Source organism: Dermacentor silvarum, chromosome 8 (assembly GCF_013339745.2).
Source record: "Dermacentor silvarum isolate Dsil-2018 chromosome 8, BIME_Dsil_1.4, whole genome shotgun sequence".
Lineage (NCBI taxonomy): Eukaryota > Metazoa > Arthropoda > Arachnida > Ixodida > Ixodidae > Dermacentor > Dermacentor silvarum.
The window spans coordinates 8,274,374-8,290,150 of record NC_051161.1 but is presented as its reverse complement, the minus strand read 5'-3'; the positions used below and the strand labels follow the sequence as shown (position 1 = coordinate 8,290,150).

Sequence of the window (15,777 nt, the reverse complement as noted above, 5' to 3'; positions counted from 1 at the left end):
TGCCGCTACGCGCTGTGCTGTGCTTTTTGACACACGGGCATGAATAATGGAGGTTCTGTGGATCGAGCGCACCTCGTTTTCGCCGTTTTAGCCACTTGGTGACCCGGAAGCACGGAAAGTTATCAGTGGCTCGCGGAACCCCGAGCAGGGGCCTGCGGAACCCCAAGGTTCCGCAGAACCCACTTTGAGAACCCATGCACTAGACCATCCTCCAGTGGTGTTTATTCTGATATTCTCAAGAAACAATCTGAGGCCTTACTCTACATTGCAGGTGTCTTCGATTTGTTGTCTCAGGTAGCCTAGGATGCCCCGAGATGCTGCACACATGAATGCACATAGGCTGAAAGCAGTGCTAGACAGCCCTAAGCAGTCAGCAGGGTTGATAAATCAAGGAGACATTAAAGGGACACTAAAGGCAAATACTAAGTCAAGCTAAAGTGATGCATTAGTGCACGAGTATCTCTAAAGCGTCAATATTATCGCGAGCAGAGCCTTAGTAATAGAGAAATTACGGTAAATGCAGGATATGATTTGCGACTCCCCCGGGACATTCAAGTACTCGCCCGATGACGAAGGCACTCCTCATTTAAATTCTGTCACTAGTACTGAACCACTCGTTATGAAAACATCATTGTACTGTATTATAAGAAGAAAGAAAATACTACTTCACCAGTTGTATTACATTTTTACAAAAAAGAACTAACTGACATTACACCGTTGACAACAACGCGGGCGGTCAAAATGTTTCGTGTTCGCTCGACTCTGCGCCGCCCGCACTTTCGCGTTTCAGTTTTTCTGTTAACGTGTTGTGTTGCACTTGTTTTTCTGGCTCGTGAACCTCGCACTAACTGCAAGTAGCAGACAATTCCACTTCCACGCGACGTCGCGGAATGCCCGAACGGTCTACGCCACTTTACCAAAATCAGCTGCAGCGGCGCACCGTAGCGCCATCTGTCGGGCGCCGTTACACTCACCAACGGCAGAAAATGGCGTATGCAACGTCACAACTCCTCAATTGGCGTGGCGGGCGATTTGAATTGCAATAAAATTATTTGGACCCTTCAGATCCAATTTTTTCGTAAACTAAGTCTTTTCTTTGCATGAGACAAGCGTTTTGAGGTTTCTGGAAAGGTATTTAAACAGTCCATGTCGACTTAGTATTTGCCTTTAGTGTCCCTTTAAGCGTCCCTCAAAATATATCTGCAGCTGCTGACCGAACACTCGGGACGTGATGGCAACTGCCATAACATTCTAATAATCGGGAATCTGAAATTCCGGATTCGTCCGTAAATAAGTCACTATATTCCACAAGTGACCAAAAGTGTGCCATATTCTCGGATTGTCAACTTCAGCGATAACTTCATTTTTTATATTTGCACAGCCCTAGTTATAAGTGGTCTGTGCTATATATAAATTGTGCAACTGACGCTGGTCTGCTCTGAACACACGTTAGTTGCACTTCGCTCCTTGAAGAGACAGTGTGGTGAATGCGGTTTAAATTATGGATTCTGCTCCTCATAGAGGTGTGACGCATTTGCCGATAAATTGCCACTGAATTTTAATCAACTGTTAAACCCTGTTTGTGCTTTCTGTGCCTTAACACAGTACATTAGATGTAAATGTGAATATAAATAAGTGAACGTTAGCAAGTAGAGAAAACAAAAAGTACTCAATACAGATGCATAATTCAAAGAGGGGTGACTTAAGTTTTACAATGTATAAACGGTAAGGTACCACTTGTAGATTAGTGTAGAGAGCGCAAGATATTGTGATACTCGTGTTTTGGCTTCAGCTGCTTTCTTTTTTGACACATTTTAGTAAAAATGTTTTGTCATCTTTTTGAAAAAATGTACTGCATATTTTTTGGCGTACTCTTTACCATTACAACCTACACTAATCAATGAGGGCCGTAAGACGAGTTTTGTCATTCTAGCTTCTCCAGAACAAAAGTTGCAAGCATTTGAACTTCATGTTTGCAGTACAGGTATAATTACTTAGATCAATATTGTCATTTGTTTTAATATATAGCTTTACCTTACATTATTTGGTAGTCTTACGGCACTTACTGAGTCCTAAGGTTTCAAATGAAAGAAGAATGATTAAAATTGGACTTGCAGAAGCTGAGAAAACATGATCAGAAGATTGCGCACGGGCTGAAAAATTGAAACTGAGAAAATTGCAAAAAACGCAAGGCATTGTTTTCAAGAGTTGTGCAACCAATAAAATAGCTTTATTTAATAGCTAACACATTAATGTGCCCTAGGTGAATAATCTGTGCATGGTTTTTCATGGTGTTGCCGCTTTGCTGGGTGAAGGAAGGCGGCTGAAGCTGCCCGCTTTCGCTCTGCACTGTTGAGGCGGTGACCGTCTTTCTCTTCTGCTCTTTGGATGCCCTTGCTGCTTTGTTGTATTTGCATTTCTCGTAGAATACGAGACGAGGCTTCTTTCATCCCTGCATTATACCTTATTAATGCTTCTGCAACCACAGTTTCCACTGCAAATAGGGAGGCATGTTTGGTCTTTGGCATGAGGGACCAGATCACAGAATGCAGTGATTCGTTTTGCATTTTGTGTCTTGCCTCTGTGACAGCGCTGCAAGAGTTTTTTGTCAGCAAGTCGTTCATAGACAGGCAGGAGTGCCTTACGAACATGCTCTGGCAAGCTCCGGTGCTTTGGAAGTGTTTCTCCTCTAGCAGTAGCAGCATTGTTTGCACCATGAGTTAGCCCTACTTGGGCACAGGCTGTGATTTGGGTGTTCATCAGTCGAACATATGTGATGATAGGTTGCCATTACCGCTTTGTGCATACCATCTATGTTGCCCGCGTTTGACTTCAGTGCCCAGCCGTAATAATTGGTGAGTTTTGTAATCAGGTCACCTGTCGGTCGACCTTTGCCACTCAGACTCTCACCATGCTCTGTTTTGTGCTTCTGGATGAGGTTGCGAAGAGCAGTGCCCATGCGCTTCTGCACATGGTTAATGCAGTCTTCCTTCTCTACATTTATGTAACCATAAACTTTGGCCTCTTCGAGTGCGCGGATAGACCTGCTGTCTCCATCGCAAAGCATTGTGGTGTAGCGCAAACCATGGTGCGATAGGAAGCGCTCAAAGTGAGCAACAGCTGCCTCTGGTTCCATCTGGCCGGATTTACTATCAGTATTTTTTTGGCACACATGATTTTCTTTCCAGGCACTGTACCCGGGATCTTTCTTTGGCGGTGCATGTTTGCAGCCAAGACAGAAGTTTGATAGGACTTCAAAATTTAACACATATCCTGAAAACAACTCGATTACTGCACCCACGCCAATATGGGACAGGTGCCCCCTAGTCATCCAACTGCCATCAAAACAAACTGCAATGTTTCCAATATTTCCGAAATTCAGCACTTTGTAAAGTTCCTTTACTGCTGAAGCAGAGTTGGAAAGCACCTTTGCACAAGCATCCATTGCAGCTGGGTTCAGTCTTCCCTTCAAGTGTCCTTGGTACGTCTTGTGGTGCAGGCCTCTGTGGGATATCCCCATAGCTGAAAATAAATCGTTCAGTGCTGTTTGCCCGTTCCCGGTGCTTTGAACGGCACGGACCGCGAAAATGTTTATCTCAAACGGGTTAGATTTTGCCGTTCCCGACACGCGCCTCGAGCTCCATTTTGTTTCCAAACAGCTGCAAAAGTTGCATTCCAGGCTCATTTGCACCGCGATTCCATAATCATTTGCACCTCTGGAGATCGAAACACTATTACCTCCGCACTTCTGGCACACAGTCTTGCGAAGCAGTTCGTTGACAATATCGATGTCGACGACTGTGTACGTCGCGGCCGATGTCGACGGGCCCGTGTCGTAGCGCGTCGTTGCGAGTGTCCGCAGCTTTCCGCTCGGTGGCCGAGAGAGACGATAAATCCGCAGTTTTTTCGTCCGCCTTTCGTTGGAGCTGATCGCGATAATCCTTGCTGAGGAACGTTGTGTCAATTCTCCGTCGCTGTTCCTGGCCGCCACTTCCAAGGGAGCTGGCAGCGGGCACCGCGGACTTGCCCGACGCCGTCGTCTCGTGTGCCGATTCGTCTTCAGATAGCGCGCCATTGCCCGATGTAGTGTTGCTGAGGAACGTTGCGTCAATTCTCCGTCAGCGGGTATCGCGGACTCGCCCGATGTCGTTGAGCTGGCCGTCGGCGCCTCCGCTGATTCGCCTTCCGATAGCGCGCCGGTGCCCGATGTTATCGTCGGCGAAACGAAGGAGTCCGCTAGCCTTTTAAAGCATTTCCTGCGCTTTTTTCCGAACTTGTGGACGGTGCGGTACTTCCGATACGGCGGCATATCGCGCGTCCGCGCACGTCTTTATCCTCTCTCAAAATGGCGGCCCGCGCGAACCATATGCGGGCGGGCGGCTGAACTTCGCGCGCGAGAAGCCTACATTTTGCCACATGATCGCAAGCAGCCAATGACGGGTTCGCATTTGTTTTTTACTTTCTTGCGCTTTTGTCTGCATTGACACGACGCGTAAGGCTTCTCTACGGCGGGAAAAAGAGCTAAAGTGTCGCTCTTTCAAACAAGGCCAAGGTGGCCGCGTAATGGCGGACGGCTACGAAATGCAGTGCCGCCGAATGTGGGCGTTTTTTGCGATGTTTTCGCAAGAAACCACGTCGAGTTCGCTCGTTTATTTGACAATTTCTTTAAAATTACGCGTCTCAAAGGTTCAAAACTTCGGCTATCAGTGGAAGGGACCCCGATAATTACGAATATGACACAATTGAAAAAACGATTTTTTCGCGATTTCTCGATCCTAAAGACCCGCGTCACCCCTTAATTTGATGTGCTTTCTTATGTTTTTTTTTTTTACTTTCAACAAAGATGGTGATGAAGAGGATGAACTGATGACCAACAGCGTCAAGCCAGCCCGAGGTCAGCGGCCTATCTTTGAGTGCTTCTGGAATGGGCGACTCATCCCTTACACCACCATCGAGGAGTTCGACTGGTGCAGCCCTCCCAAAAAAGCAAGAAACATTCCCCTTGAATGCTTCAACAGGTGATTTGAGCTTCCACTGGCCCTTTCTTTGACAGCAAGTGATGAGCTGTTAGAAAGGACATCGGTTTGTTTATAACCTGAGAGAATACAGTTGAACCTGGCGTTAACGAACTCGATAGTTCCACGAGAAGTGGTTGTTATGTCAATAGATCGTTATATATGGACTCGCCCTTAAAAATACTAAAAATTTAGCAGCACTGAACCTGGCGTCAGCAGTTACAATTCGGCAGCACTTTGGTCCAAAAACCAGATTTTCAATGTCATTCTTGTTGCCGGTGCATTCCCACACATAGCTGCAAACTTCCATTATTAGAAACGTCCATCTAGTAAATAACGAAATGCAGCGTCGTGTAGCTCTTTCAAAACGGCGCATAGTTACGATCACCTGTCATTCTAAAAACTGCAAGCGAAGCCGGCATTGTTTTCTTTTTCGGGAGCTTGTGATATGTTTCACTGCCAGTGGGACATGACTGTATCCTGTACACTTCGTCCTTAAGTGTAAACTTCGGAAGCTGCTTTGGCATGCCGCCATTGTGCAAAGGAGACCATGATGGTCTCAGCATTATGAATGTGCTTCAGCCGCACAAGAGCCATAAAAATTACGTTATATATGGTGCTTCGTGTGCTAATAAAAATTCGATGTTCGAAAGGTAAAATGTCGCCTGGTGGAAAGACATAGATGGTTGTTTTAATTAATTGAAACAGGTGTAATGCACATGATGCCGCACGGACAATTGCACAAACGAGAGTGATGCCGTCGTGGCATCCGATATTGCACTGGCGCACGCCCCGTGCCATGCTGTTTACGCTGTGCGCAGCACACCTCTCCCGTGGAGGTGCATCTTGAAAACGTGGGACCGTTCTTAAACTTCTTCGGTCTGCTCTTGAACTTCTTCAAAATCTGCGCTGGGCAGTTGCTCACTCATCTTGAAGACCGTATCATCGACACGGTTAGACTAGAGCGGAGCGCGCGTTGTCGTGCGCCCAGTTTGGTCATGCTTTCGTGCTTTGGCACTTCGCGTGTGCCCTCTTTTTACCATGACCGGGTTCGAAGCGTTCGTTGTAGCAGTATGGCGATTTAAAGAACGTTCGTTATCTGGAAGCAGTTTCCATAGGGAGAGTTGGAAAATCGTAAGTGTACTGAAATGTGGTCGTTATAACTGATAGATCGTTATAACTGGGATCGTTATACAGTAAAATTTCGTTACTACGAACACCACATTAATGAACTTTTCAGAAATCCCGTGCTGATTTCTTACTTTCATGTAAAAATATTTCAGCACTACGAACCTCAGAATAGCAAACATTCCAAAATCTGGGGATTCTTAGATTTCTGTGTATCCTTCATGGCAGCCGAAACAGTAGGCTAGCAGATGACAAGGTGCAGAAAGCGGACGCCATAGCGCATGGGTTCGGATAACCTGAGACGGTGCGTGATAAAAAAGAAATGCGGAAAATTTTTTTCCCGTCTATTGCGGAGGTGACGACGCATCAGGTTTTGCGAGTGCATGCTTTGCCCAGAGAAGTGTCGCCTAACAACGAGGGCGCATCTATTCCTTCTTTCTGCGCATGGCGCTTTTTTTCGCGCTTCTAGCTGCGGCAGTGCTAGCTACGTGCGCGGGAAAATGTAACCTTCGTACTACCGGGGATGCCACACGGTCGCACTTTGCGCTTGCTTGCCCTTTGGAATACCAGTATTTTCTGGGCTATAAGTCACACCTTTGTATAAGACGCACCCCCCTCAAAACGGCAGTTTCCCCGGAAAAAACGTATATGAGTCGCACCGGTGTATAAGACTGCACCTGTTCGTTCGTTCGTTCCGTTAGCGATTTAAAAAAAAAAGTGACGTTTCACTCCGTGAACGCGGGTCCCGCGCAAGCGTATGGGTGCCAATATTTCCACTCCAGGCGCATTTCTGCCGTCGTGGTTGCCGTGATGTACCGTATAAATTTGTCCAAGGGCGTTAACATCATCCCCGCGCACCGTATGCTGTATGTGCAAGTGAAAGTGTGAGACGGTGAGCCAAATCGCGCACAAGAGAGGAAAGCAGCGCGTAAGGAGGGGGGCTGGCTTGTACTCTGGTAGTAACTGCGTAGTTTGCGCAGCGGCGCGCCCGGTATCTTGTCCGTGATCTGCAGATGCGACGACTTCGAGATTGGTCAACTCGTGGTTGGCCTGCCGCCGCTTACATTGCTGCTCCGTGCTTATCGCACCCTGGTAGCAACTGCGCAGTTTGCGCAGCGGCGCGCGCCATATCTTGACAGCGATCTGCAGATGCGACGAATTCGGGGTCGGCCTGCCGCCGCTTGCGTTGCTGTTCCGTCGTTCTCGCACGGCGCTCGGGAACTCGAACACGAGAAGAACCCGGCACCTCGATAGTGCGCACAGAACACGTAGCAATTACGCCAACCAGCGCACTTCGCGTGGCCATAACATCGCATCCGATTTTGACAGTTTTCCCGGGGTAAAAAAAAAAAAAACTTCCATAAGTCGCACCGTTCTATAAGATGCACCGACGAAAAATTTAGAAAAAGAAACGCGTATTATACACCGGAAAGTATGGTAGTTCAGTTGTACCCTCGAGTGAGACAGCTGCGGTGTCCACGCCAAGCAATGCCACACGGTCGCACTTTGCACTTGCTTGCGCTTTGGAATAGTTCAGTTGTACCCTCGAGTGAGACAGTTGGGGTGTCCGCGTACGCCAAGCAATGTGAAAAACAACAAACAAGAAACGAGCGCATGCTCTGCCGAGAGAAGTGTCGCCTAGGAACACAGGTGCGTCTCATCCTTCTTTCACCCATTTTTCGGCGCACACCTCTTTCTTTTGTGCTGCTTTCTGCGGCCGTACTAGCTTCGCGTGCAGGGGAATGTAACCTCCGTACCCGTTGGAATACCATACGGTCGCACTTTGACCTTGCTGGACGTTGTAGTTTACACGAGCTTGCGCTTAGGAATAGTTCAGTGTCCGTTTCGAGTCTGACAGTTGCGGTGTCCACGGCAAGGAGAATGTAAAAAACAAACAACAAGAAAGATTGCGCTTTGGAGGAGACATGGAACTTCCTTTGTGTCAGTAGTAGTAGGCTTGTGCGAATATTTGAGCGCTTCGAATATTCGAACGAATATTACAGTCGAGTCCTGCTACAATGAAATTCATGGGACACAGGAAAAATTTCGTTGTGGCGTAACTTCGTTGACGTGAAATTGGTATGTACTGTAGAACCTTGCTGATACGTTCCCGCTTAATACGATTTCCCGGCTCCTACGTTCGCAATCACGAAAAATAAACATCACCCCATAGAGGAATGTGTTAATACGTTCTGGTTAATACGTTCCCGGAAAATAAGATTTGGCAGCAACGTTCAGCATTGCGGCGAACTGCGGTCGTATGATACGTTCTGCAGCGAAAAATTATCATTCAGGTGTGCAAAAAGACAGCTCTCATGTGCTTGTGAAGCTCTAAGTGGCAGACGGCCGCCGCACAGCTTCTCTGCAGTGCTCAATTTCCCCCCTCCGCGACTTCTCTGCATTGCTCGTTCGCCCGAAGTGGTGAAGCGCAGCAACAGCAGCGAGCGAATTGACCTTTCCGCTACCTCGCTCCTCGCTTCAACGCGAACTACTAACCGGCGAAAACAGCGTGTGGCGGACTCCCCGTCGCAGATTGCTTTCAAGATAGGCCGCCAATGCGATCGTATCGCCGAAGTGGAACGTTGCAGAATAGATGCACTGTTTCTGTCCACTGAAACCCTTCCGTGTTGCTTTGCTGGCGAAAATCCTCTCCTTCTGTTTGCGCCAGTACCGCACGCAAGTTTTGGGTTCTCCGAATGGTACTGCAGATTTAGTGTCGTACTACTCGATTTTAACGTGCATGCACAGGTATTTTTTTTGGCTCCGCCGCATTAGCCGCACTAAAAGTAGCTGTACAGTCGTGCCGCTTCTGCTGGTGGCGGCTGATGCACAGTTTAGTGCAAGGCTACACGCAGCTCAGTAGTGCGCAATTCGTGACAGTTGCGGTCGGTAGTGGTAGCATGCAGCCGAGCATGGCGTCGAGCAAGCGCAAGCCTTTGTCGATTAAGGACAAGCTGAATATCCTAGCGGCTGTCGACAGGAACCCGAAGAGGAAGTGAATCGACATAGCGAACGAACTTGGACTGCCAGCGTCTACTGTGAATACCGTTGTGTCGAAGCGGAAAGAGGTCGAGACGAACGCCATGGTATTCAGCGGCGCAACAAAGCAAGCTCGTGGAGCCGGTCATGGGGAGCTGGAGGAGGCGCTATTGAAGTGGTTTAAACAAGTATGGGCCTCCGCAGTTAACTTCGACTAAGGAGAAAGCACTCGAAGTTGCCGATGTTCTTGGGATTGACGACTTCACCGCCTCCAACGGGTGGATAAGTCGCTGTTGAGCTAGGCATGGCATCGCCTACCGGCAGGTGAATGGGGAGGCATCAACCGTGAATCTGGCCGATGTCGATAAGTGGTTATCGCTGCTCCCCACCATATTTCTTTTCATCCACGCGTCGTTTACAACGCAGATGAACTAGGTCTTTTTTTCGAGTTCAGCCTAGCAAGTCATTAAGCATGAAGGGCGAGTCCTGCCGCGGTGGAAAAGTCAGCAAAGACCGAGTAACTGTGTTGCTTTGTTGCAATGAAGACGGTAGCGACATAATGAAGCCGTGGATGATTGGGAAGGTGAAAAACCCGACATGGCCTGTGGAACATTGCTCATCTGCCTTGTATCTACAAGAACAACAACACGAAGGCGTGGATGACTTGCGAACTTTTTGAATGCTTCCTGCGTTACTGTGACTGACGACTCGGATGCAAGGGGCACAGTGGCCTGCTGTTTTTGGACAACTGCGCTGCCCATCCGAAGGACACGTCATTCCTTCGCAACCTTCGTGTGGTGTTTCTACCAGCAAACGTGACCAGCCACCTGCAGCCTCTTGACGCTGGTATTATCAAGAACGCCAAACATTTGTGCCGTAAGTGCATTGTGCCACGCTTTCTTGCTCGCATGTCACGTGGCCAAGACCCCGGGAAACTATCACTTCTCGACGCGATGCACTATTTCAACACTTCTTGGGAGAGAGTGAAGCGTGAAACAGTTAATAACTGCTTCAAGAAGTGCGGCTTTCGGCGTCAGCCTGCAGCCGAGGATACGGAGTGCAGCAAGGACGACCCCGTGGCGTGCGACTAAGACATGGATGAGGAATTCCTGTCTACTGGTGTCGATGTGCCCTTCGCCGAGTTTGTTGCGATTGACAACGATGTCCCGACTTGCGAGCCGCAAAGTGTCGCCGAGATCGCAGCGGAGGGGGTGGCGGACGAGGTGCCTGAAGACGGCGGCCCACCGGCTACCTTCGCCTTAGCCCTTGCAGGCCTGGAAGCCTTACAAAGCTTCTTTCGCATGAAAGACAACGAAAATGCAGACAAGGGTCTGCAATGCGTGCAAAAGGAGTTGTTTCTGTCAAAGGGTAAGACGCACCAGCAGAAAATAACTATGTTTTGCAATAAATAAATGTTTTCTGCCCTTGCACCTCAATATGAGCTTGTCAGCTTCAATTTTTACTGGATTCGGATAGTACGTTTTAGGTTGATCAGAATTAGGTTGATTCATCGTATGGGATGAATCAATGCACGAAAAAAAATTGTAGTATGACAACTGCGTTGACTTTATATTGAGCCACGCATCAGATGACTGAGCTGCTACAGCAACAAAGGAGCATGTCTCATTGCCTTTCCAAGGCCAAGATAGTGAGCAGGCCTGTGTGTGTGCCTAATCTATATAGCTCAGCAGACAGCGCAGTAGTCAAGAACGAGAAGGCACCTAAGCTTTCCGTGTGGGCCATCTATGATTTAGCCATATTTTGTGAGGTGTTCTCAAGCATGTGGGTCCCAGGGAACCCTGCTAAGCTTCGTGAAGTGCCAAGGAACCCCCCTCCTTCCCAATAGGCTAGGCTTAGTGCGCAACATCTTTGGGGCCAACGGTGGTGGTCGGCTGGCTATTTTGACGGCAACGTGCAGCACACGTGGTCCAAACTGGGTGCATTCGTTATGAGCAAAGACAAGACAGCATCGTAAAGAAGACATAGCAAGTTCCCGGATCCTACATTTATTTTTCGTGTATTTTTGAAAACGTATGAATGAGGTTCTAGTGTATATACGTATGCTAAACGGCAAAGCCGCGAACGAAACTGAAACCATCATCCGGGAAATCTTCGCGATGGTGTGGGGGCAAAGGCTGAGACGTACCGAAGGCAGTCGATAAAGTGTGAACTTCACAAGAGAATGTGTTTCGCGCCTCTGTTACAGCACTTTTCGTACATTGCGGCCGATGCCTAACCCAACGCGCGTGCCCGACTGATCGCGAAATACTCATTTTGCGGCACATGCACCGTTGCAATGAAGCGGTTTGAATCATAACAATTTCACTGCATATTTCAAATAGACAGCACGGCGGTCAATTTGCTGGCTGCTATGGCCGCACCTTCTCACTCAAGCGTCTTGACACTGAGTTTCCGCATTCATCGAGCGAGATGTGTTCATGTATAGACCAGATTATTTTACCCTCGTACGCTGGCTGCGGGCGCCCTCCTATTCTCTCGACACCAGGCGCCACCTCTTGGCGTGGACTGCGGGAATCGGCGGACTAGCATGTGTTTATTTGTGCGTGGCGCTTGTTTGTGCCATTGCTACTAAACCGTGAGTGGCAACGATGTACAAAAACGGCTCGTCAGGGCGGCATTGTGCCGTCGTCGGCATTGTGGCGAGCGCCAATTAAAAAAAATTCCGCTTGGTGTTACACTCTTTGTAACACATGAAGGCGAAAGCCTGGTGCAAATTCAGTCATGCATTGAGTTTATACATAAATTTACGCATTAGGTTATACATTACCAAATGATAGGCTTTCGCTACATGTAAAACCCCGTGTGGCGCATACTCGCACATCTCGGACCATCCTGGACTTGGGTATGGAGTGAGGTATGTGCCACACGTGCTTGTGTATATGCATTTCTATTGGGCCACGTGACATTTTTTTTGCCATCCGCGGCAATGCCGGGTTTTCAACAAGGACATTGCCAACTCTTTAAAGAACACCTCCGCACGAAACACATAAAGGTTTTGTCTTAATAACTGCTGGGGTTTTACGTGCCAAAACTACGATGTGATTATGATGCACGCTGTAGTGGACAGTTCCGGAAATTTCGACCACCTGTGGTTCCTTAATGTGCACTGACATCCGGCAGTACACGGACTTCTAGAATTTTGCCTCCATTGAAATGCGACTGCCGCGGCTGAAATCGAATCCGCGTATTTCGCATGAGCAGCCGAACACCGTAAAGGCTAATTCACACTAAACTGACACGAGAACGGTTTTGGTCTGCTGACTGATGGCCCGAGCAGTTTACAGGACGGAAAACGCTGTGGCCAACGGTTTAAAGGAAGGAAAACGCTGTCGCCAACAGTCTGCAGACCAAAGCAGACCAAAATCGGTGCCGTGTCGGCCTAGTTTGAATCAGCCTTAACCACTGCACCATCGCGGCGGCGCCGTGTGATGAGCTTTCAAGAAATGAAAAGCTAGGTAACCAGATCATGATTATTGTTGCGTAGCAGAGGGGCTCCCCAAGTATTCATTTTTTTTTTCTTGGAGCGTTCAAGCAAGCACGCTTTGGTCACATATCGCGTAGTGAATGAGGCTATTAGAGAAGCTTTCAGAGGTGGTTCAAAAGAAAACAGTACTTTGTGGCAATATTGTTACTTTCATCGCATCCTTCGCTCAATAACTTTACACAAGGTGTGAAACGCATTTCGAAAACCGCTACCCTGTTTGGATAAGTTTGTCGACGTATGAATGAAATCTAGTTTTATACCTTGTGAGTTTTACTTTTGTCAACAACTAAAGCTTTGCCACAACATAGTGTCATGTCACTGCAAATTCTCTGTGACAGCGCACAGCGACGTTACATGCCGTTGTAGCATGCTTATTGGCACTAATTATCTTGCACCATGGCTAACACTTGCCTGAACACTTAATCTAACAAGTTATCTTGCTTTATGTCGCACGGAAACCAATGCATATGCCTTCCGCCAAAGAAAATGCGTCGCCAGATCGCGACTATAATACCGCGAAACTTATGAAAAGTCAAGCGTGCCCTTGACTGGACACATGTTCTACTGCGTTAGTCATGCGTGCATAATGCAGAAGTGAAATGAGCATCCAGTTATCAATTTTAAGTGTCAGCGGTCCGATTGAAGAACAATTGATTGCCATCGCTCCTGCTTCTGCCAGTGCAGCGATTCGCGGTGCCCGCAGTCCACAGCCAATGCTTGCACAGCGGCGTAAATGTCGGAAGAAAATGGCGGCTTCAGAGAATGGCTCTGAATTATAGTCTATAGGGTGCGCACACTCACATGCAGCCATATATATTTATACAGGGTGTTTCAGCGAACACTTTCAAAAATTTTTAAAGGTTGCCTTTGGCAGATAGCACAATTCTAGTTCATGAGCTGGTCTACTCGAAGAGGTGGACATTACTTGCACAAGAAATTGAAATGCTTAATTGAATAATTAACTAAAATTCACTAATTGAATTTTTAACTTATTACCTGATGGCCCATATTACAATTTACAAATTGAAGCCATGGAGTTCATAAGGCGGATCCACTTCGAACGAATTCTCTGGATGACACCAGTTTCGAGATAATAATTCCCGAACTTTGCGGAGAAATGCATTGGCGTTCCAGTTAGTTTCTCAACAAAACGTCGCTTTATGCATTGAAGCACAAAATTAACTGGAACGCCAATGCATTTCTCCGCAAAGTCGGGAATTAATATCTCGAAATTGGTGGCGTCCTGAGAAATAATTCCAAGTGGATCCTCTGCCTTGTGAACTCCACGGCTACAATTTGTAAATTGGAATATGGGCCGTCAGGTAATTAGTTAAAAACTTAATTAGGGAATGTTTGTTAATTTTTTGATTATGCATTTCAATTTCTTGTGCAAGTAATGTCCACCTCTTCGAGTAGACTAGCTCATGAACTAGCCACAGGCAACCTGAAATAAATTTTGAAAGTGTTCACTGAAACATCCTGTATATATACATGCACGCGCACGCACGCACGCACACACACACACACACACACACACACACACACACACACACACACACACACACACATCAGAGAAGCATTGATCGGCCTGTGCGTCTGACAGTGTTCGAATATCGGTGCCTACTTGAGACTGACTGTCACTGCTGTCGTGCCCTTGAAACTGCGAGTCTAGCTACGCGGTTTGGCTGGCTTTAGCCATTGGTGCTTCCATGGGGGCCTCGGGCTCAACCGCTGCTCCTCCCATGCTGGTCCTCCTGGTCTTTAGCTGGTCGAGGTGGCGGTGATGTTGCTTCCATCTGCAGTCTTTACCGTTGTCATGCGCAAACTTTCGGTGGACTCTACCACACTTGTTCCCATTTGTCACCCACTTCGTAGTTCTTGAACCAGACGTCGGGGCAGGCAGACAAGGCTCCTGACTTGAAGACCTTTTGTAGACTGTGCGCTTCATCTATGGCGTATGATATGAAGTGGAGCAGTCAACCAAAAACAACTGTTTTGGATAAGTGGGCTTTGTGCGCCAGGACGAAATCTCCCATCATAGTGAAACCAGCACAGTGTAAGCCACTGACATTACTGAGCTCTGGAAGCACGTTGCTACTGACTTTGAAACGAGGGGTGCTTTGATGGAGGAGTTTCTGAGTGCCGATAGTGCTGTCTTGTTCTGCAAATAGATCACCGACAAGGCGATTGCCGAGAATGTGTTGAGCAGCTGGACGTGGTGCACACAGTGGTTGTGAAACTGAAACTGCCACGAAAGAAACTCCAAATTTTCTACTAATTTAGCGCGCCCAATGCTTTACACACTGCATGGAGGTATTAAATAAACATCTCATTTTTCATAGTCTACTTTCTAGGTCTATTCCTTAGCCCAAGTAGCAAATTTGGGTCCGGTGCTACAAAGGTATGTTAGGCAGCTTTTTGTATGGTTGTCCAGATGTAGCATTGATCAGTTATAACGATCATATCTTCTTTATATTGTTATAAGTGGACTGCACTGTAATAGCAGGGTTCAATTAAATGGAAAGTTGTTTTTCATGATGTTGATCTTGTGAGAAAATGCTTCGCATATGCTGGTAGTGACTTTGCTGCATCATACTGCACTGCTCTGATCAGGACATTTTGCAAATGAGTGACTTTTACTATTGCCAGCTATCCTGCTAGCTTGGCAAGCATAGTTGTCTTGTGCTGGAAGAATGTGGTTTTAAATGTAGGTGTCGAAATTTTGTATGAAAAATGGGCACACCATTTTTTCTGTTTTCATTAGGATCTCAGGTGTTCTCTGGACAGACGATGCATTCCAAGTGAGCACCAACAAGCTTACTTTCATGGACCTGGAAAACAAGCTGCGGGAAAAAAACACCATATTTGCTCGGGTTGTGAATGGCCAGGCAAGTATATAACTTTTTTTCTTCGATAACTTTGAATGAATACATCAAAGGAGAGACACATTCATGAGTGTGACTTTTGTGATGTTTATGCAAAAACAAACAGCACTTTCTTGGATTATCTGGCTAGTGTGTTAGAAATATTGGTCGCCACCCTCATAGGGTGGCGACCAGTATAGAGTGCGCACACTCACATGCACTCATATAATATATATATATATTATATCAGAGAAGGAAGCGTTGAATCGCAGGATGTGGCTGTGAA

The 15,777-nt window shown here is 47.2% G+C and overlaps 1 protein-coding gene across 1 annotated transcript in view; it reads left to right on the top strand.

Moving 5' to 3' along the window:
• LOC119460586 (structural maintenance of chromosomes flexible hinge domain-containing protein 1) overlaps nucleotides 1-15,777 on the top strand; it is a 229,955-nt gene that overhangs the window by 54,494 nt on the left and 159,684 nt on the right. The window contains exons 12-13 of the mRNA XM_037721595.2: nucleotides 4,844-5,018; nucleotides 15,392-15,515. Of these exons, the coding sequence (XP_037577523.1) occupies nucleotides 4,844-5,018; nucleotides 15,392-15,515 (299 nt within the window). The remainder of the gene's footprint in view (nucleotides 1-4,843; nucleotides 5,019-15,391; nucleotides 15,516-15,777) is intronic.